Raw genomic sequence first — 20,433 nt, 5'->3', positions numbered from 1 at the left:
CGAACGGCACAACTATTATCTATCAATTGAAAATTAGCTTAAAATGCAAAATATAAAAAAATTAAAAATATGCTAAACACAGCATGCCAAAAATTACAAAGTTTTAGTGGGAGCAAAAATTGTTACAGGAGAAGGAGGAGGGAGTAGGCAAATATAAATGTTACAAACAAAATCTCGTTGCAGACTTTTCAACTATAAAATTACTTTACAAAAATGATACTCGTGCTTATTGTAATCACTCCATTAATTTGTAGATGCTTCTGCTGCCGCCGTTTGTGCTGCAACGATGCTCTCTTGCTCTTTTGCAGCGCGCGCTTCGTTCTCATTTCTTCGCCGACAGATAGTTCATGTATTTTGTGGTTTGCTGTGCATTGCGCACCAACTCGCTGTCGTCCTTGCCAGCTTCATGCCAGTTGTTGTCAGAGCTTTGGCGCTGCTGTTGTGAATTTTGGTGTCCTTCTTGATGCTCTTCCGGCTGATGGATATTCGGCTGTGAGCGACGTGTAAAGTTACGATGGCGCTGTGGTTGATGTTGATGCTGATTTTGTGTGTGTCGTGGCGGAGGCGGCTGTCGGCGATCAAACGTGCTCGAGGCCTCACTGGCCAGGCTGCTCTGACTGCTATAACGCGGAAAGCTGCGCGGTCCACCGGACCCTCCTCCTCCTCCACCACCTCCTTGACTGCCAGCACCACGCGTTGGACTCTGTGTGTAGCGATAGTTCGATTTACGGCCACCTTCCTCCATTTGGGATTTGGGTGGACGTGGTAGCGTCCGTGCACGCGATGAACTGCGACTGTTTGACTCTGGTCCATTTGAATTAAACGCACAATTTTCATCCTGATATGCATTGTTGATAGCCGTATTGGATCGACGCCAGGTCTCGCTGTGTATTTTCTGATGGTCCTTGTGTTGCTGTTGGCTATGCTGCTGTTGCTGCTGTTGTTGTTGCTGCTGCTGTTGTTGCTTCTGGAAGCGTGGTGGCTTGTCGTACGTGTTACGATTGTGATTGTTGTATCGTCCACCACGTTTGTAGTTGTTGCCTCGCTCATAGTTGCTTATGTACGAGCGTTCGCTGCGATCATCGCGCTGGTCCCAATTCGAGTTAACAATGCTATTGTAATTGGCGCCACCGCCAAGATTGCGTTCGTAACGCTCCTGCGAGTGCTTCCTGCGATCGTGTATGCTATAGAGACGCAGATTACCGCCATTATCGCTGCGCACACTTTGATGATCGTCATCGCAACTGATGCTATAGCGGCGCTGCTGATCGTGACGTGAGCGTCCATTTTGCTCATCATTATTCCGATTGAAGCGTGTCTTCCGCCAGCTGGGCAATGGCTTTGTCTCGTCACGATCCTCGCTGCTAGCCATGGATGGATACTGATCGGAGCCAACACTGCTGCAAAGAATATCAAGCTGATTTACACTTACATTCTCACATTGGCATTTACTACATTACTTACTCGGCTTGAGGCGCTTGGTTGAGTGATTGTTTCAGGGGTCGCGGCACATGTCGTGGCTGATATCCTCGTCTGGCCTGACGTCCCACATTGGAAGCTTCATTGTTCTGGTATGCAAGTGCTGGGTTCTCATTGCCAAACGGCTGTTGCTCATCGCCATATCCAATGTCACAGAGGGAATCCTCGCAGACCTGTTCACTCCATTTCTTTGGCTTTTCCTGCGCCGAAGTGTTCGCACTGCTGCCGTTCTCCTCCTCACTGTACGAGGCGGACTCATGCTGTCTGTTGTAGGACTCCGTGGCCTGTGACTGCGGCACTTCCTCACCACTGGTGTTGTTGTTGAAACTTTCATCCTCGTCGTCATCCACAACCAGATAATCTGTGTACATGGCCTCCAAATCGTTGCCCACATGCTTGAAGTGACTGTAGAACAGGTCGAGCACCATCAAAAGCATCGCTTTGACCTTGGCAGTCAATGCCGGTTGCATGATCAGATGCCGCCTAACATGGTACAGCAACTGATCGATATCCGCCTTATGACGCGTTCGCATTATTTCTCCGTTCAACGTGATCTGCGACAGGACCAAGCGTGCCAGCCGAGTGCTCATCACCACCGAAATGTCATTGATTTCGCGAGTTAGCAAATTGAGCAGAGAATCCCCCAGAATAGTTATCGGCGCGTTATCGGCCAGCCGCACACGATGATAATACTCGCCCAACAGTGTTATCGAGTTGTACAATCGATTCTTATCGTGCTGTCGATACGCATCCGCATTGATAAAGTTTGTCTCCAGGATTTTCAGCATGGCACTGCGAACCTTTGTTTCCTTCATCGCCAAGGCGTCAAAGTTGCGTGACGAAAACAAGAGAGCGAATTTAAGTGCAGTCTCAGCGTCGCTTAAAGCTTTGTTGTTCATGTAGTCCATCGATTCGCTGTAAATAAAGGTCATAAACAATTAGCAAAAAACAATAATAAGAAGTGTTTTTGTTTGTGTACAATGAAAAAGCTATGCGAATTCTAACCGGTTCATTAACGATTCAGAATGCGTTCCAGCCCTGATTATGTTAAAGGAAGATCAGCTTTCTTTTTTACGGGAATGCTGACTCACTTTATTTACGTATTGAAACGCCAATAAAAGACAACAATTCAATTGCAAACAAAACTGTATGTATGTCCATAGCTAGCTTTGTTACTAGCAGAAAATTCGACTAAAATAAGCTAATGCAACAACTAATTTATATTCGAACTGAAAAATATGAGCATTGTTGATAAGCTGCATAAACTTTTGTTTGCACTGCTCAAGCTTAAATAAATAATAATAATATGTATGCTACACATTCATACACAACACACACACACACATATGTATATACACTTGTACAACGACAACGTGCATCAGAATATTTTTTATCCAACTGGCGGGAAAATGACATATTTCTATTCGTTCTCGCTTTGGCGCTTTTTCTCTCTCTCTCTCTCTCTCTGTCTGTGTTGATCTACCAAACTCTCAATTCTGCTTTTGCTCTGCAAAGTGAATTTACATGGATGAAAATTGTGAATTGCGACACCGTTTATAAAAGGTTGTAAATTTTTTTTTTATATACAAGCGTTCTGACGTACGTGCAACTTACAGATATACGTAAGTACGTGAGAGTGTGTGTGTGTGTGTGTGTGAAGACGTTAATAGATATGTATATGTGTATGTATGCATGTTTTTACGGAAATAAACGTACATACTAGCATACACTACTCTACATACTTATATTTTTATGTATTAATCATCAATGGACGACGCCAAGCAGACACACACACTTACGGTTATATATGTATCTATATTTACAAATATACATACCATAGCATCGATTCGTCTCGCACAATGTTGCAGAAATCGGTCTCGATGGCCTTTATTTTGTTGTTTAACACGATGCCATCGTCCTGCAGGTTGAGACCACGCATCATTGTGATAATGTGATCGTATGGACAACCACCTGTTGGTATCATATAATGGCTTGCGGCGCCCGTATTCAGCATGTTGCAGACTTCACGCAACGTTTGCACCTCGCTGCCAACGACAACGACGCCACCGTTGTTATTGTTATTGTTGTTGCTGCCGCTGCTATTGCCGCTGTCTGCACTAACACTGTTGTAATTATTGTAAGTGTAGGCGGCGGTGTTGTTGTTACTGTTGTGATTACTGCTAATCATGTTTGTATTAGCCATTTCCTTAATATTGTTGCTGTTCTTGCTCTTGTTAGTATTGTTTTTATGTATTTCTTTAGTTGATTCTTGTTGTTTTGCGTTTTTCCCGCTGCTGTTGTTGTTCTCTGCTCTATTTCTGCCTGCGCCAAGCGAGCCAACTTCGCTGTCTCCGTCTGTGTTTGTGCTGCTGTGGTTGGTGTTGGACGACTACCCAACAACAACAACTCAACTTATTATTTTGCGCAAAAAATAAGCGTTGACAAAACAAAGGTGTCGAAATGCGCATAAATTTTCACCTTTCCTTCACTGCGCACAGCTGCATGGAACTCACCAAAGATTGGATGTTGATTAAATCTTCGCGAGAATGTTCACTTAAATGCACAAGTCTATTAAAAACTATTTTATTTCATTTATTTTATACCGAAATAATTTATAGTAGAGGTGGAGAAACATCGATGGCACTATCGATGTATCGACGATTTTGAAATTATCTCCACACCGATTTCTTATTATAATCATCGATGGTTTCTTTTATAAACAATTTGTATGCATATTTACCTATTTAAGATCTTATACTATTAGATGAGTATGACTTTTTTCTTTAAACAATTAGCTTTTTCAGTTTTTTTAACACTTGTGTTCTGCCTTGGGGGTAATATACTGAAAGTGCCAACTGATATCGCAATTGGTACATTTCACGTATTAAGAAGACGTTATTTTAATGTAGACATTAAAAGAATATCTTTAATTGCCATTCAAGTGTTTTGGATCTACTGATAAGACAAGTAGACAAATTTGTTCATACAATTGAAGGTGAAGCGAAGATTGGGGACAGTTCTTCAATGTTTACAAAACAAAACCATATAAATACGGTCTCACTAGGCTGTGTTGCATTATCAAAAAGTTTAAATTCTCTACAAAACCATCGATGTTTCGCCGATGTTTGATATGAAAATACTATTAGTATCGATGTTAGCGTACATACCTCCAATATAGCGAGCGATAATTCTGTTAACGGGCTACGCCAATTTTTAACAGAATGTCCCCACAATGCAGTTACTTTTTGAAAAATAAAATGGCTTTTTGTCAGAAGCTATTTTTCTGATAAAATTTTCCCTATTTGGATATATTGTGTTATAGAATGAATAGAATAGAACTTTTTATTTGATTTTGACTTAATAGACAATGTTATAATGTTATTGCAATATTCAATAAATTTATTTATTTGAAAGCAATATAAACGGGCTCAAAGGAGTATTCGTAGTTTCTCCCCTCGATGATTTGAAGCATATAACTATCACCAATGGTGCTCCATTTCCAAGGAAGTGACTATAATAATTAATTATTAAAAAAATATAGATACAGGTTAATAATTACTTACTGTCGGCTCGAAGACATTTTGATATAGATTTATTCGTATGGGTTGGAAACGGTTTTGAACAATTTGTGGTATGTCAAACTTGTAATTATCAAAGCCAAATAAACATTGTTCAACGCTTACAAGTTCTAAATGTCGTGTGTTTTGTATTAAACTTTCAAAGCTCTGCTCTTCTGAGATCGAACATGTTTTAAAAAACAATTCTTTTATATTTGCAAACATTTGATTAGTAAAAAATCCAAAACCATCTAATAATAAGTTATCTGTGACAATTTTCAGAGCATCCACTTGAAGTCCAGCGTTAATAACAGTGCCCAATGTATTGGAAGCGTTGCATGTTTCTAAGATTTTTAAATGCCTTTTATGCCTAAAACAATCTAATTTATCGATGAGAAAATAGAGGGTGGATCTTTGCCTAGGCCCACAAATGGTCAGTTCTTTTAAATGTTGGAGTTTACTTAATTCGCGCTCGAACCAGGGCAATTCGTCTATATCTATTTTAATAGATTCTAAATGTTGCACACAATCAAAAGGCAGACGGAAAGCAACTGATTGAAAGTGATGTTGCTCAGACATGCAAAGCTTAATTTCTTTAAGTTGACATACTTTCATAATTATTAACAGATTGTTTATGAAAAAACGACGGCAATAAGTGAGCGTAAGTCGCTCTAATTTGGGAAAAGTATTGAAATGCACTCCACAAAAATGGCCTTGTGGGCTGAACGTTAGTAGATTTGGGAAGGATTTGGCTATTTTTGGTATCTCAACGTCGGTTAAAAGATTGCTGGGAACTGTTGAAAAACGAAAGTCTTCAACTTTCGGAAATATTTTGCTGATAAGAACTTCATAATGCTCCCATGTCATCAATCTCAGCCGGATTGCCTTTACTGTGCAACGAATGGCTTCAAGGAAATATTCAAAAGATTCTGCCGATAAATTTGCTTCAAATAATGATAAATTCACGGTTTTGTACTGCAAAATCCACACATTTGGCATTAAATCGTAGAAACGTGGATGGATAGTTGTTATAATTTGTTGCGATTTTAGATCTAAATATCCAAATATACGCATTAAAGTGTCATCGTTTAATATATCCATTGTAACCTTAAATAAGAAGTGAGAAAAAATATTTTATTTATAAAACGCAAAGTTGTAGTTTAATTATAAAAAAAAGTCTATTCTTTTATAAAACAATTTAGATTTTCAATTCCGATTGTAAATTAAATGGAATTTATCGATTCTGCAAAAATTAAAATTCTCTGCAGCCCTACTTAGACAAGTTGATGCAGCCAGGGCTGTTAGATAAGCTGACAAAATACAGCTGATTTATGACAGTCTGGCAACATACTCAGTTTTTTCAGATAATCGCGACAAAATTAATTTATAAACATGCAAAAATATGACAAAATGGAAAAAATTGGTGAGGGCACTTACGGGACAGTGTTCAAGGGCCGGAACCGAGATACTATGGAAATAGTAGCACTAAAAAGAGTACGTTTAGATGAGGACGACGAAGGCGTGCCTAGTTCCGCGCTGAGAGAGATATGCCTACTGAAGGTTTGTTGTTTTTGCTTCTTTGTTGTCTTTGCTCTAAATTCATAACGTCACTTTTATATTTCCCTAGGAATTGAAGCACAAAAACATTGTTCGGTTATGCGACGTGCTGCACTCCGATAAAAAACTGACACTCGTGTTTGAGCATTGCGATCAGGACCTAAAAAAGTACTTTGACAGTTTGAATGGAGAAATCGATATGGCAGTGTGTCGAAGTTTTATGCTGCAACTGTTGCGCGGTTTGGCCTTTTGTCACAGGTGAGCACAACATATTATCTATTTATGCAATTTAAACAATTATTTGTCTACAGCCACAATGTGCTACATCGAGATCTAAAGCCACAAAACTTGCTCATCAATAAGAATGGTGAACTTAAGCTGGCCGACTTTGGTTTAGCCCGCGCCTTTGGGATTCCAGTCAAATGCTATTCTGCCGAGGTGGTAACGCTGTGGTATCGTCCCCCAGATGTGCTCTTTGGCGCCAAATTATATACGACTAGCATTGACATGTGGTCGGCTGGTTGCATATTGGCTGAATTGGCTGACGCAGGTCGTCCACTATTTCCTGGCTCTGATGTGATCGATCAATTGCTGAAAATATTCCGAGTGCTTGGCACACCAACTGAGGAATCTTGGCCCGGTGTCTCGCACCTCTCCGATTATGTTGCGCTTCCATGTAATTACCTTATTCATTCTAACATATTGATAATAATTCTGTGCTAATAATGTTATCTTTCGCTTTTAGCATTTCCACCAATTACTTCGTGGAGCCAACTTGTACCAAGACTGAACTCTAAGGGCCGTGACTTATTGCAAAAACTGCTCGTGTGCCGTCCGAATCAAAGAATTAGCGCCGAAGCTGCCATGCAGCATCCGTATTTTACAGACAGCTCATCTTCGGGCCATTAGTTAATTGATGGCAAACAAGTTCACTATACACATAACACAATATAAATAATAGATGTAGTTTTAACGACTGTTTCAATAATATTTGAATATAAAATTGTATGTATGTATATTTTAGAATCGAATTCCTTTTTAGTTTATTTACACATTTGGTTTTATCCTCAATTCAATACAATGCAATCCTATTACATATTTTTTACCAAAATTATAAACCGTGAGTAGAATGCCATCAGTTGTAATATTTTAAATATATTTAAGTAAGTTAAGAACCAAATTTGCATCTGTACCTAGTCACTCAAAATATATAGAATAAATCTTACAAAAAATTTACTTACCCAAAAAATGCCTTCTTATCAGATCAACACATGTCTGTGGCAACCCACAGCATCAGCTAAGGGTTAATGCGAGAATCCAATGCGCAGTGCGCGCACGCCAAAAAAATTAGTTGCTTTCTGTGTGTTTCACGGACCGGTCGCCTTTTCCGTAGTTTTTTTTATCGAAAGCTAAAAATTCAGATTAATATATATATTTATATTCCGAATCTCATTTATTCCTTACCACGTTACGTTATTTTTAGTGCGGGTCTGATAAGAGCCTCGCCTACAAATTATATACTAAGCGCAACTAAAAAATCGACAAACGAAATCGAATCTGTTTTAGTTTTATAGTTTTTTGCAATGACTTGGGGTTTTGTGACGTGTGGCCCAAACGAGGCACTAGTAGTATCAGGTATATATTGAACTATAAATAGATAAATTAAAAAAATGTAGATTAAACATTTGTAAATAATAATGGGTTCGTTGTTCGACGGCAGCACCCCCAAATGACGTCATTGCTTATCGATTTTTATGTACAAGCAAAATTCTAACTAGACGCCGAAGCCGTGCGTGCGCACCCAAATAACGCCGTTGCGGCAAAATAACACATACACACACACATACGTACATGTACATACGCGCACACGGTTATGCACATGCATTTTTTGTTTGTAAACAAGAAAGCAAAATACATACATACATACGGTTCTTTTTATTTTTGATAGGATGCTGTTACATGAAGCCACTGTTGGTTCCTGGCGGACGCGCCTTCGTTTGGCCAACGATTCAACAAGTACAGCGGTAATAATTAATCAATATGACCTTGATACAGTACGTGACATCATTTTTTCTCATCAATTGGGCTTTTGTAGAATTTCGCTGAATACGATGACGCTACAAGTGGAGAGTCCGTGTGTCTACACTAGCCAGGGTGTGCCAATCTCTGTGACGGGCATTGCCCAGGTCAAGGTGCAGGGTCAGAATGAGGACATGCTGCTGACAGCCTGTGAACAGTTTCTGGGCAAATCCGAGGCGGAAATTAATCATGTGGCACTCGTGACGCTCGAAGGACACCAGCGTGCCATCATGGGTTCGATGACTGTGGAGGAGATCTACAAAGATCGCAAGAAGTTCAGCAAGCAGGTGTTCGAAGTAGCTTCCAGTGATTTGGCCAACATGGGCATTACTGTTGTGTCGTACACCATTAAGGATTTGCGTGACGAAGAGGTAAGTTCATTCTTTCAATAAACCCCGATACAACAATAATACTAATATAAAAATGCACTATATACAAATAATTTGATACCAAGCACAAAATTTATGTTTAAGTAACCCCAAAAAACAATATATTGTATATTTTTGCATGTACATACGAATCAGGGCGACTCCAAGGTGCGTATGGATTGATCGTGGTTGTGGTGGTGGTGTTGGAGTCTTCCTTATCCCATTGCGACATTCTTTTTGTGATTGATTATACGTTTATTGCACTATTCTTTTGCAGGGCTATCTGAAATCTTTGGGTATGGCGCGTACAGCTGAAGTTAAGCGCGATGCTCGCATTGGCGAGGCTGAGGCACGTGCCGAAGCTCATATTAAGGAGGCTATTGCCGAGGAGCAGCGCATGGCTGCGCGTTTCCTTAACGACACCGACATTGCCAAGGCACAGCGTGACTTCGAGCTGAAGCGAGCAGCCTACGACTTGGAGGTGCAGACCAAAAAAGCCGAAGCGGACATGGCCTATGAATTGCAGGCGGCAAAGACCAAGCAACGCATCAAGGAGGAGCAGATGCAGGTGAAGGTTATTGAGCGCACCCAAGAGATTGCCGTGCAGGAGCAGGAAATCATGCGTCGCGAAAAGGAACTGGATGCCACCATTCGTTGTCCGGCCGAGGCAGAAAAGTATCGTCTCGAGAAATTGGCCGAGGCCAACAAGTTGCGTGTAGTTATGGAGGCCGAGGCTGAGGCAGAATCAGTAAGTCAAGAATTAAACACCATACGAAATTTAATTTATAATACATTTCTTGCAGATTAAAATTCGCGGTGAAGCTGAAGCATTTGCCATTGCTGCCAAGGCTAAGGCTGAAGCTGAGCAAATGGCACAAAAGGCCGATGCTTATCGTGAATATCGTGAAGCCGCCATGGTGGAGATGCTTTTGGACACACTTCCAAAGGTAACATAAGCTTATTTGCCAAATCAATAGAATAGTGATAACAAATTTGATTCGCTTGCAGGTTGCCGCCGAAGTGGCTGCTCCTCTTTCTCAGGCTAGAAAGATCACGATGGTGTCCAGCGGCCAAGGCGATATTGGTGCTGCCAAGTTGACCGGCGAAGTGCTGTCGATTGTCAACAAAGTGCCGGAGCTGGTCAAGAACATTACTGGCGTGGACATTGCCAGGGTACGTTCCAATTCAGAGTTTATATAAGCAAATAACTTCGTGAAAAACTACTGTAAGAAACAATACTACAAAGCAAAGCATAACAAATGGCAATCAAAAGACTTGGTAGAGAAAGAAATGTAGCAAACAGTAACAGTGAAGTTCTACTATAGTTCGAATGTTTCATCTACTCAAATGTGACAATTACTGTATATGTACATATTTCTATAATTTTAAGCTTTCTAATTTTTGCGTTTTCTGTATTCTATATGTGGTATATGATTTTGCTTTAATTTGATTTATCTCTTTATTCTTCGTTTCAGTCTGTGCATGCCGGCTAAAAGTTCGAATCCAAATTACTCCAAAAAATACAAACAACAATGAAAAGAATATATATTTAACAAATACGAAACAAAATGTTCATAATTGAATACTAAACCGCATTTACTCGTTGTTTTGGTTCAACAAATTTTTGTATGTAACGGTGTATTTAGCACAAAAAAAGGTCAAATAGCAAAAGCATATTTTGTATTCAATATAAGAAATATATGTATTTATATATGTCTTTATATAATCGTTCAACACGGTCGTAAAATAAAGATATTTTCTTGAACATAAAGCGAACGTTTGTTTAATTTTGGTTTTGAAATAATGCGGTAAACTTGGCACGAGGTGGCAACACCGATAAGTTGTCTAGCTTGACAATATGAGGCTTTTGTCCGTGGGTATTATTTGCAAAATGCAATGAATTTGTATAGTTTCCTGAGGAATATAATAATAAGAAAAATATGTGAAAGATCTCTTCTTTTGATTAAACATAAGGGGGAAAAAATTCAAAGTACAGAAACTTAGGTAATTGGTATATTTTCAAGATGCGTTGAAAATGGCGCGTTGTTTTAAACATCTCGTATTCTTTCAATAAATTTAAACATTTTTTAAACCGTAATTTGCTTTCCTATCGAGGTTCTTCTGCCACTGAACATATTTCCTATAAAAAGGAATTTGTATATATATATGTATATATTATTATACGTCACTTTACGACTCTTCTTCCGTGTTGTTTAGTTGGAATTTAATTTGTTTTAAAAACTCAAGATATCTAAAAAAAGTTTAGATAAGTAAAAAATAAAAAGTGTAACCATACATGAAATTGGTAAAATGGTATCTTTTAGCATGCATACATAAAACAGTATTTTTATTTTCAACTGTCTGTTGAATTCATGACAACCCTAATTATCAAACGACTCAGCACTTTTCAACCAACAAGCTGCCAACTCGATTGCTTATATTTAGTTGGCAGGCCGTGCAGACATTTAGCTAAATCATTTGTGATTTTGAAAAGAAGTTGTGCTCGCTTTTAAAGGCATATAATTAATTGGAAAAAGCGGGAATTGTTATATTTAAGTTCACAAGTCTCATCATAAGTCATTAAACATGGGTGATTCCAAGGGGTAAGTGTATTTTGTGTAAAAAACAGCGATAAAAGAAAGCCGACACGCACAGCGGAACTGCTGGCGATGAGACAGCTTCAATTTCGCGCAGTCATTGGCCCGAGAGAAAAAATAGTATGCAAAGGCCACATAAGAAAATTAAGTGAAAACTGTTTACAAATGCGCTTCTCATAGATTTTACTAAAACAGTTTCAGACTTTCTTGCAATGTATTGATAGTTAATTACAAATGGCATACTACACGATTTATGCATTTGCTATTGCAATTGCGAAACTAGGGCATGCAAACTAAAAACGCCATTTGTCCAATTGGTGTTGTTGCAGTCCTTCTCTCTTTGTAACAAAGGGATTTGTAGTTGTTGGGGTTGAGTTGAGGGATTTTGTATTATATCTGGGCAACTTAGTTAGCATGGAGACATTTCACAATATTCAATTGATTTGATTAATGACAACATTACTAGGTGTGCTTCTTATATTCTTTCTGTTTGTTAATAAAAAGAATAAAGTCACAAACTATCTAAAAAAAGAAACAAAATGTCGAACACCAACGATGAAAATAATAGCTTGCATTCTTCGATTAACCAGAGCAATGCCGATAACGGTGAACAGCATAATGAAGTCTGTCCGATGGACATCGATATAACAGATATTGTGAGAAGTTATCGAAGCGAGCAAGATGAAAGACAGTTGAAAAAGCAAGAAATTCTGGGAAACCCAAAATTACAACCCTCAACCGATAAACGGTTAATAACCAATTCGATCCCTTGTTTTTATTTTGGTTCTCTAGTGTTTTTGTGATTAAGTGGTTATTAATATTGCGCTTTGTTTCAGCAGCGAAGACCTAGCTACGGCAATTTTGAAGCGTAAAGATCGCCCCAATCGTCTGATCGTTGAAGAGGCTCAGAATGACGACAATTCCGTCGTGTCGCTTTCGCAGGTAAGTTCCCATAAATTTATGAAGGCCACGTCATCAGCAATAGAGCGAATATTAACCTTATCGTATGTAATGTTTTTCTTCGTGTTGTGTTTTAGGCGAAAATGGATGAGCTCCAGCTCTTCCGTGGCGACACCGTCATTCTGAAGGGCAAGCGCCGCAAGGAGACCGTTTGCATTGTGCTAACGGATGACACCTGTCCCGACGAGAAGATCCGTATGAATCGCGTAGTGCGCAACAATCTCTGCGTCCATTTGTCGGATGTTGTGTCCGTGCAATCGTGCCCGGATGTCAAGTACGGTAAGCGTGTTCGCATCTTACCTATTGATGACACCACCGAGGGCGTTACTGGCAATCTCTTTGAGATATACCTAAAACCATACTTCTTGGAGGCGTATCGTCCCATCCACATGGGCGACAACTTCATTGTTCGTGCCGCTATGCGTCCCATTGAGTTCAAAGTGGTGCTCACCGATCCTGAACCCTATTGTATTGTTGCACCCGAGACTGTGATCTTCTGTGATGGCGATCCCATCAAGCGTGAGGTAAGCTTTCGTTGTATTACCTCTTATATTGTAATTTATTTTAGAATATATTTGAGTATCCAATGTCATATTGTCCAATATATATTCTCCTGTTGCTATAGGAGGAAGAGGAGTCTTTGAATGCCGTTGGTTATGATGATATTGGTGGTTGCCGCAAGCAATTGGCCCAAATTAAGGAGATGGTTGAGCTGCCACTGCGTCATCCATCGCTGTTCAAGGCAATTGGTGTTAAGCCACCACGCGGAATTCTGATGTACGGTCCACCTGGTACCGGCAAAACTCTGATTGCACGGGCTGTGGCCAACGAGACGGGCGCCTTCTTCTTTTTGATCAACGGTCCGGAGATTATGTCTAAGCTGGCCGGTGAATCAGAATCGAATCTGCGCAAAGCATTCGAGGAGGCTGAGAAGAACTCGCCGGCTATTATTTTCATTGATGAAATCGATGCGATTGCGCCCAAGCGTGACAAGACTCACGGCGAAGTGGAGCGTCGTATTGTGTCGCAGCTGTTGACCCTGATGGACGGCATGAAGAAGAGCTCCCACTTGATTGTCATGGCGGCCACCAATCGTCCCAATTCTATTGATCCGGCACTGCGTCGCTTCGGTCGTTTCGATCGTGAAATCGATATCGGCATTCCCGATGCCACTGGCCGTTTGGAGGTACTTCGTATTCACACCAAGAACATGAAACTCCACGATGATGTTGATCTTGAGCAAATTGCGGCCGAGACACACGGTCATGTTGGTGCCGATCTGGCCTCGCTTTGCTCGGAGGCTGCTCTTCAACAAATTCGTGAGAAGATGGATCTGATTGATTTGGAGGATGACAAGATTGATGCGGAAGTGCTTGCATCGTTGGCTGTCACTATGGAGAACTTCCGCTATGCGATGACCAAGTCCAGTCCATCGGCTCTGCGCGAAACGGTTGTGGAGGTGCCCAACACCACCTGGACAGATATTGGCGGTCTGGAGAACGTGAAGAAGGAGCTGCAGGAACTGGTTCAATATCCAGTCGAGCATCCCGACAAGTTCCTCAAGTTTGGCATGCAACCCAGCCGTGGCGTGCTCTTCTACGGTCCACCCGGTTGCGGTAAGACGTTGCTGGCCAAGGCCATCGCCAACGAGTGCCAGGCCAATTTCATTTCCGTCAAGGGTCCCGAGTTGCTGACCATGTGGTTCGGCGAGTCTGAGGCTAATGTGCGCGACATTTTTGACAAGGCACGCTCGGCTGCTCCATGTGTGCTCTTCTTCGATGAGTTGGATTCGATTGCCAAGGCTCGTGGCGGCAATGTGGGTGACGCTGGTGGCGCTGCCGATCGTGTCATCAATCAGATTTTGACCGAAATGGACGGCATGGGTGCCAAGAAGAATGTGTTTATCATTGGCGCAACCAACAGACCCGACATCATTGATCCGGCCATCTTGCGTCCTGGTCGTTTAGATCAGTTGATCTATATTCCATTGCCCGACGACAAGTCGCGTGAGGCTATTCTGAAAGCCAATCTCCGAAAATCGCCACTCGCTAAGGAGGTTGATCTAACATACATTGCCAAGGTTACGCAGGGCTTCTCTGGCGCTGATTTGACTGAGATCTGTCAACGTGCCTGCAAACTGGCTATTCGCCAGGCCATCGAGGCCGAGATTCGTCGCGAAAAGGATCGTGCCGAGAACCAGAACTCCGCCATGGACGTAAGTATTAAAGTTTGCACCGTATATCAAATTGTCTTCGGTATTACTATGTTGTTTTTATATCACAGATGGATGAGGATGATCCAGTGCCGGAGATTACACGTGCACACTTCGAGGAGGCCATGAAGTTTGCTCGCCGTTCTGTTTCGGACAATGACATTCGCAAATACGAAATGTTTGCTCAGACTTTGCAGCAGTCGCGTGGCTTTGGACAGAACTTCAGGTGAGTTTCGAGAAGCATTTACCCTCTTATCAATTGATTTTTAACTGGGTTTTCATTGAATTGCTTCCAGATTCCCCGGTAACTCCGGCAACACCTCAGGGTCTGGCACCAATATGCCAGCTAACTCGCCAGGCGACAATGGCGATGATGATCTTTACAGTTAGATTTCTAGTTTTACACAAGACAACAATTTTTTAAATGAATTTTTCCTCCTAAAAACAAACCAACAAAGCAAACCAACAATTTTAAATCACACAATTGCAGTCTGGAGGACAAAATACGGCATCCATGGGTAACATCCACCTCCAGCTATAACATCCAACATCAGCAGCTTATATCAATAACGTAAATAAGTTTCAAAAAAGTTTTGATACCAAATTAATGGATCAGAACGTAATTTGTAATTGGTACACCCAAAAAAATGTGGTAGAAAAAGAACAAGAATTAGAATCACTTATCATTCGTGCATTATCGATTGAAACTGATCGATTGAAATCGGAGTTCTTTATACATTATATAACGATAATAAACAATACACATACACACATACATAAAGATAAATACATAAACATATAATAAACACCGTAAAATTATAAGTGTATTTGGAACTACGTTTTTAAGTGAATAAAAATTATAAAGTCGGTAAAAAAATGGCTTCGAAAAATGGGAGGGTTTCCATTTAGCAATTCTTAAAATAAACAAGTAAGAAAGCTACAGTCGAGTGTACTCGACTGTGAGATACCCGCTACCCATTTTGAATAAAAGCAATATATTTTGCGGTATTGTTCTCAAAATATACCAAATATACTGCAAAAATACCAAAAATATACCAAATGGTATATGTGGTATATCGATATAGTACCGCATTCAAAATATACCATAGATGCCACAATATACCAGATAGTCAGCCAAAGCAACTAAGACCCCTAGTAAGTAGGTGTTTTTGCCCATACAAAAGTATTTCTTTAATAGCTTCCACAATTTTTTCCGCAACCAAATTTTCAGGGATCATAACTACTATAGTTATTACTGTATATACCAAAATTCATTACTCTAGCTTTAAAATTACGCTTGTTACTCGATTTTTTTGATTTGCAGGGGCGGAAGTGGGCGTGACAAAAATTTGAAACAAACTTGATCTGCGTGCAAACATAACAAATGCTGTCGAAAAAAAAATTATAGCTCTATCTCTTATAGTCTCTGAGATCTAGGTGTTCATAGTGTGAACTTCATACGGACGGACGGACAGACACACAGACGGACATGGCTATATCGTCTCGGCTGTTGACGCTGATCAAGAATATATATACTTTATAGGGTCAGAGATGCCTCCTTCTACCTGTTACATACATTTTCTGCCGGCACAAAGTTATAATACCCTTCTACCCTATGGGTAGCGAATATAAAAAGACGCTACGCTAAGATGTTTACCCCATTTCTCAATTGGAAATAAGAAGACGTTTTCGTAATTTGTGTTTTAATCGCTTTTATTAAACTTGTATTCATTCGTCATGTTTGCCTCTGCACTGATTGCGACACATTACCCGGGTTTTGATCCTATAACTTATATAGTTAGTTTTGCTATTTAAGATATCCATGCCAATGTCTGCTGCGCTTAAATGACAAATTCAAATAAATAGATATTTTGGCATTGGTAAATGAAAAGCAAACAAATTGTAAGTTGATTTTTGTTTTAGTATTATCAGCAGCTTCTGCGGCGTTTTCAATTGAATATAATTTGTTTTTCTTAAATTTATTAACGCCTATTGCAAGTTTCCAATGAAATATTTTCTTTCGGCTTTTTTCCTTTTTCTTTAGCAGTGTCTACACTTTAAATATTCTCATTAAATACATACATACATGTTTTTTGCTTTGTTTTTTTTTTGTTGTTTTCTTTTGTTTTGTTACACATACATAATTAAATATGCTTTATGCATAAATTACAACACAACAGTTAAAATACAAATAGTTTCAATTGTTATTTATAGCGCGTTTTTTATTTCAAAATGTTTCATGTTTTGTTTATTTTTCAACGTTTTCATTGAGCTTTGCTTGTTGTTGGTTTTAGGTTTAGTCAGTGTTTGTGTTTTTGTGTGTTTAAGTGTGCGATCGTGTGTGTGTAGCTGTTGGTGTGTGCGTGTGTGTATGCGTGTTGTGTTGTTTTGTTGGAAGAAAATGGCCAGCACTTTCAGCTTTCTTATATAATTAGTTTCGCTTCATAATTTCTATCGTATTTATTTTATGTTTTGCTTGATACTTTTTTTTGTTGTTAATGTACGCCTGGTTTTTGTTTTCAAGAATTTTGTTGCTTTTAAAGTCTTGAACATAGACTAGACACCAATTAGTTGTAGTTTTAGGATTAATCATATTTTGCTTGATTTCATATTTTACTAATTTCTCTTTTCTTTTATTTTGTTTCCTTTCGTTTTGTTTTGTTTTGTTTCTGTAACAAGTTTGTTTTTTATTAAATTATGATATATGTAAATGTTTTCATTATTATTATTATTATTATTATTATTATTATTATTATTATTATTATTATTATTATTATTATTATTATTATAAGTAGTTTTGTGAACACCTGTCGACTGTTGGTATGCCAGTTAAATTGTTTTTATGCTTTTACATAGCTATATACTCGAAAGTATATGTTTTTGTTTTGAATTATTATTTCTTATTATTTGTTGTTGTAGTATTATGTTCTTGATTAAGTGTCTAAGATTTGTTTTAGTTACGCATTTTACAAACAATAAAGTAACGTTTATAAAGTACTGGAGTTTGGGTTTACCATATTTAAGCTCATTTCAGTTATAAGTATATAAATACAGATACATTTACATGCTTCTCTCTCCCTTTCTCTATGTAATATGTATTTATGTGCTAGAGTATAGAGTACAATGGGTAGGAGTGCGGGGATGGGAGAGGGTAGGGATAGGTTTAGTTTAGGTAAAACGCATAAATAGTATCTATTTGTTGTATGTTAGTTCTTGAAATTGCAAACAAAACTCTACTAAGTACACATCTAGGCCTTTGATATTGCTTTTGCTTTTGCTTTTGCTCTCTAACTACTATAGAGAAGGACTCGCTATATTGAGTCCTATCATTTATAAACCATAATACCAAATACCATATAATAACTGAGCAGATCTGATTATATGTATGCTTGCGCTAGATATTTCATATTCATATTCAAAGATTTTCTAAGTTGATCCCATGCAACATATATATTGATTGTGCCTTTAGCCTTCTCTTTTTGTAGAGCCAATTGAAATGGAAATTGAAAGTTTTTTTTTCCAAAAAAATGATTTGAATAAAATGTTATTAATAATAAAATTTCGCGTATATTGAGATCGATCATTTTGTGCTGGGTGAGCTTAAAAATTCTTGGAAGGTGGAAAATTGTATGTTTGTTAAATAGATCTGTGGAAAATGTTGAAAGAGCTAGTTTTTGGCTCGCTGGAAACCCAAAAACAAAAAGTATCTCTTAATATTTGACGGGTAAAGGGGCCATAACATTTCATTAGCGTGTCTCATATATATAATTTTTCATTAAACAATTTCAAAGTATTTTATTTTGAATTAATGTATTAGCTGAAACATTTCATCAGCTTTTTTATGTTTCTTTCTTTTTGTTATGCTTTTTTTTTACTTTTGTTGTTTTTGTTTTGTTTTTTTTTTTCGTAAAGACTGCAAGCAGCAATTTTACATATAGACTAGTACAATGATTGGTTTTTTACTTTATTTTATAAATAAATTAGATTTGTTTTATGCATATGTGTAGTTTGTTACTTTATATAAGTATTTGTATTGGTTGTTTTGCATTTGTAGATATAAACTCTTTGCTTGATGTGTGTTCATTTGCGACTATTTGATATCTTTCTTTTATTATATTTATTTAAACAATAAACGTGGTTTCTTGTTCTTCTTGTTGTTGTTGTTTCGATTATTAAACTTATTTCATTAAGCCAAACGAGTTTTATTTTTATTTTTTGTATAGTTTTTGCTTCTATATTGTGCTAAATTATGCGTAAATCAATTGATAACAAATTAGTATTATAATATATTAATAATAATCATAATAAAAGTATGAAAAAACAAGACTATTAACTATGCACTTAACATTTCATTTGAGCGAATGACACACGAAATAAATTACATTTCTTTAATTTCTTCTTTCTTGATTCGCCCAATTGGTTTTCTCTTGTGAGTTTTTCTCATTTTGTTTCAATTAAATACATTAAATTACAATTGCTAATACATACAATACAATATTTCTTTTCTTTTTTCTTTAGTTTTGTTTTTTCTTTGTTTTTTTTTTGTTGTTGTTGTTTTTTTCTTTATGTGTAGCATCAACTTTTCATTATCATTATAGTTTTATCATATTATCGTTATCATTGTTTTTGAATTTCATTATCCAGCCTCAGCTTAAAACATATCAAGAATCAAGAATTCGTGTGTGCTTGTGTGTGTGTGTGTATGTGTTTGTGTTTGGCTTGCGCTTGCATTGGTATTTGCTGTGCTTTTTGTTGATGTTGTTTTTATTTCTGCTTTCTGTTATATTTCTGTTGTTTTTGTTGTTGTTGTTTTTTGCTGCCTTCGTTTAAATGTGTAGAGTCCTAATAACCCATTAGCCTGGTAGTGGTTGTTGTTGTTGTAGCTGCTGCTGCTGCTGCTGTTGTTGTTGTTGTTGTGGTTGTTGTTCAGACTTTTTATCGTGTATCGGTGATATTATTTTTGCTGCCAAATATCTTCACCAGCTGCGATTCATAATCGTCAATGTTGCGCTTCATAATGTCCATGCAGGGTCCAAGCAGACGCTCAAATGCTCTCACATCGAGGACTGATAAACGAAAATCGTAGAATTTGTATTAGACATATTATAGTAAATGATATATACTTGCAATACTTAAGGGAAAGAACATATATAGTACACACATAACATGCCTTAGGAACTTACAAACTTGCAAAACAATAATAATAATTGAAATTTGTGTTAGTATACATGACAGACAGTAAAATTAAGATTGCATGCCCCGGTTTGCCATTTCCATTGCAATTCCCAATTCACAGAGAGAGCCACCAGTCGATTGCCCATAAGATTTGCACTCCCATTTGATGTTGAACCCGTTTCCCAACCACAGGCGCCTCAACTCATAAATAATCTAGGGAGCTGCGCTTACCATTCACAATGGAAACATATTTTTTGCACCCTCTCTTTCTCTTTCTCTCTCTTTTGTTTATTTTATTTGCGTGTGGGGAGGAGGGAAGAGGATTTGCAGTTTTGTCTGTGTCGGCTGCAGACATTTATATCTGTGGGGGGTAGGCTTAACGTTGCGTATACGTAATATCTGTGTGTCTGTGTTTGTGAACTTTTGTGAATGAAAAACTGCAGAAAATG

The 20,433-nt window shown here is 38.3% G+C and overlaps 4 protein-coding genes and 1 long non-coding RNA gene across 13 annotated transcripts; 3 read left to right on the top strand and 2 right to left on the bottom strand.

Moving 5' to 3' along the window:
• Nucleotides 1-68: 68 nt before the first annotated feature.
• Nucleotides 69-7,970, bottom strand: LOC133846319 (uncharacterized protein DDB_G0283357). Of its 6 annotated transcripts, none has more exons than XM_062281223.1 (4): nt 4,647-4,807; nt 3,315-4,057; nt 1,465-2,394; nt 69-1,400 (listed from the first exon to the last, which is right to left on the bottom strand). In XM_062281223.1, the coding sequence occupies exons 2-4, from the start codon at nt 3,680-3,682 to the stop codon at nt 323-325; spliced, it is 2,376 nt and encodes a 791-aa protein (XP_062137207.1). In that variant the 5' UTR covers nt 3,683-4,057; nt 4,647-4,807; the 3' UTR covers nt 69-322. The 6 variants fall into 6 exon arrangements, 4 of the variants coding, with proteins under 4 accessions (XP_062137207.1, XP_062137208.1, XP_062137209.1 ...); XM_062281224.1 differs by having other exon boundaries at nt 3,315-4,047; XM_062281225.1 differs by having other exon boundaries at nt 3,315-4,032.
• On the top strand, nt 6,354-7,619 carry LOC133846322 (cyclin-dependent kinase 5 homolog). Its single transcript, XM_062281230.1, has 4 exons — nt 6,354-6,596; nt 6,664-6,851; nt 6,905-7,269; nt 7,339-7,619. Exons 1-4 carry the CDS (start codon nt 6,429-6,431, stop codon nt 7,500-7,502), a joined length of 885 nt encoding a protein of 294 aa, XP_062137214.1. The 5' UTR covers nt 6,354-6,428; the 3' UTR covers nt 7,503-7,619.
• Nucleotides 7,971-8,086: 116 nt separating the features above from the next.
• Nucleotides 8,087-10,811, top strand: LOC133846321 (flotillin-1). 2 transcript variants are annotated; one of them, XM_062281227.1, is made up of 8 exons: nt 8,087-8,228; nt 8,542-8,617; nt 8,689-9,043; nt 9,197-9,208; nt 9,318-9,788; nt 9,844-9,987; nt 10,049-10,213; nt 10,516-10,811. In XM_062281227.1, the coding sequence occupies exons 1-8, from the start codon at nt 8,177-8,179 to the stop codon at nt 10,531-10,533; spliced, it is 1,293 nt and encodes a 430-aa protein (XP_062137211.1). In that variant the 5' UTR covers nt 8,087-8,176; the 3' UTR covers nt 10,534-10,811. The 2 variants fall into 2 exon arrangements, with proteins under 2 accessions (XP_062137211.1, XP_062137212.1); XM_062281228.1 differs by lacking the exon at nt 9,197-9,208.
• Nucleotides 10,047-11,196, bottom strand: LOC133846324 (uncharacterized). The gene is made up of 2 exons (XR_009894863.1): nt 11,035-11,196; nt 10,047-10,954 (listed from the first exon to the last, which is right to left on the bottom strand). It is a non-coding gene; the product is annotated as an uncharacterized LOC133846324 (long non-coding RNA).
• A 272-nt stretch (nt 11,197-11,468) lies between these two features.
• Nucleotides 11,469-15,516, top strand: LOC133845700 (transitional endoplasmic reticulum ATPase TER94). Of its 3 annotated transcripts, none has more exons than XM_062280244.1 (6): nt 11,469-11,643; nt 12,474-12,579; nt 12,675-13,121; nt 13,223-14,812; nt 14,881-15,035; nt 15,106-15,516. In XM_062280244.1, the coding sequence occupies exons 1-6, from the start codon at nt 11,627-11,629 to the stop codon at nt 15,197-15,199; spliced, it is 2,409 nt and encodes an 802-aa protein (XP_062136228.1). In that variant the 5' UTR covers nt 11,469-11,626; the 3' UTR covers nt 15,200-15,516. The 3 variants fall into 3 exon arrangements, with proteins under 3 accessions (XP_062136228.1, XP_062136229.1, XP_062136227.1); XM_062280245.1 differs by having other exon boundaries at nt 11,470-11,643; nt 12,477-12,579; XM_062280243.1 differs by lacking the exon at nt 11,469-11,643 and adding an exon at nt 12,153-12,385 and having other exon boundaries at nt 12,477-12,579.
• The last annotated feature ends 4,917 nt before the right edge of the window (nt 15,517-20,433 follow it).

This window comes from Drosophila sulfurigaster, chromosome 3 (genome assembly GCF_023558435.1).
Source record: "Drosophila sulfurigaster albostrigata strain 15112-1811.04 chromosome 3, ASM2355843v2, whole genome shotgun sequence".
Taxonomy (NCBI): Eukaryota; Metazoa; Arthropoda; class Insecta; order Diptera; family Drosophilidae; genus Drosophila; species Drosophila sulfurigaster.
The sequence above is the reverse complement of the archived record's forward strand: the minus strand, read 5'-3'. Positions and strand labels throughout refer to the sequence as shown.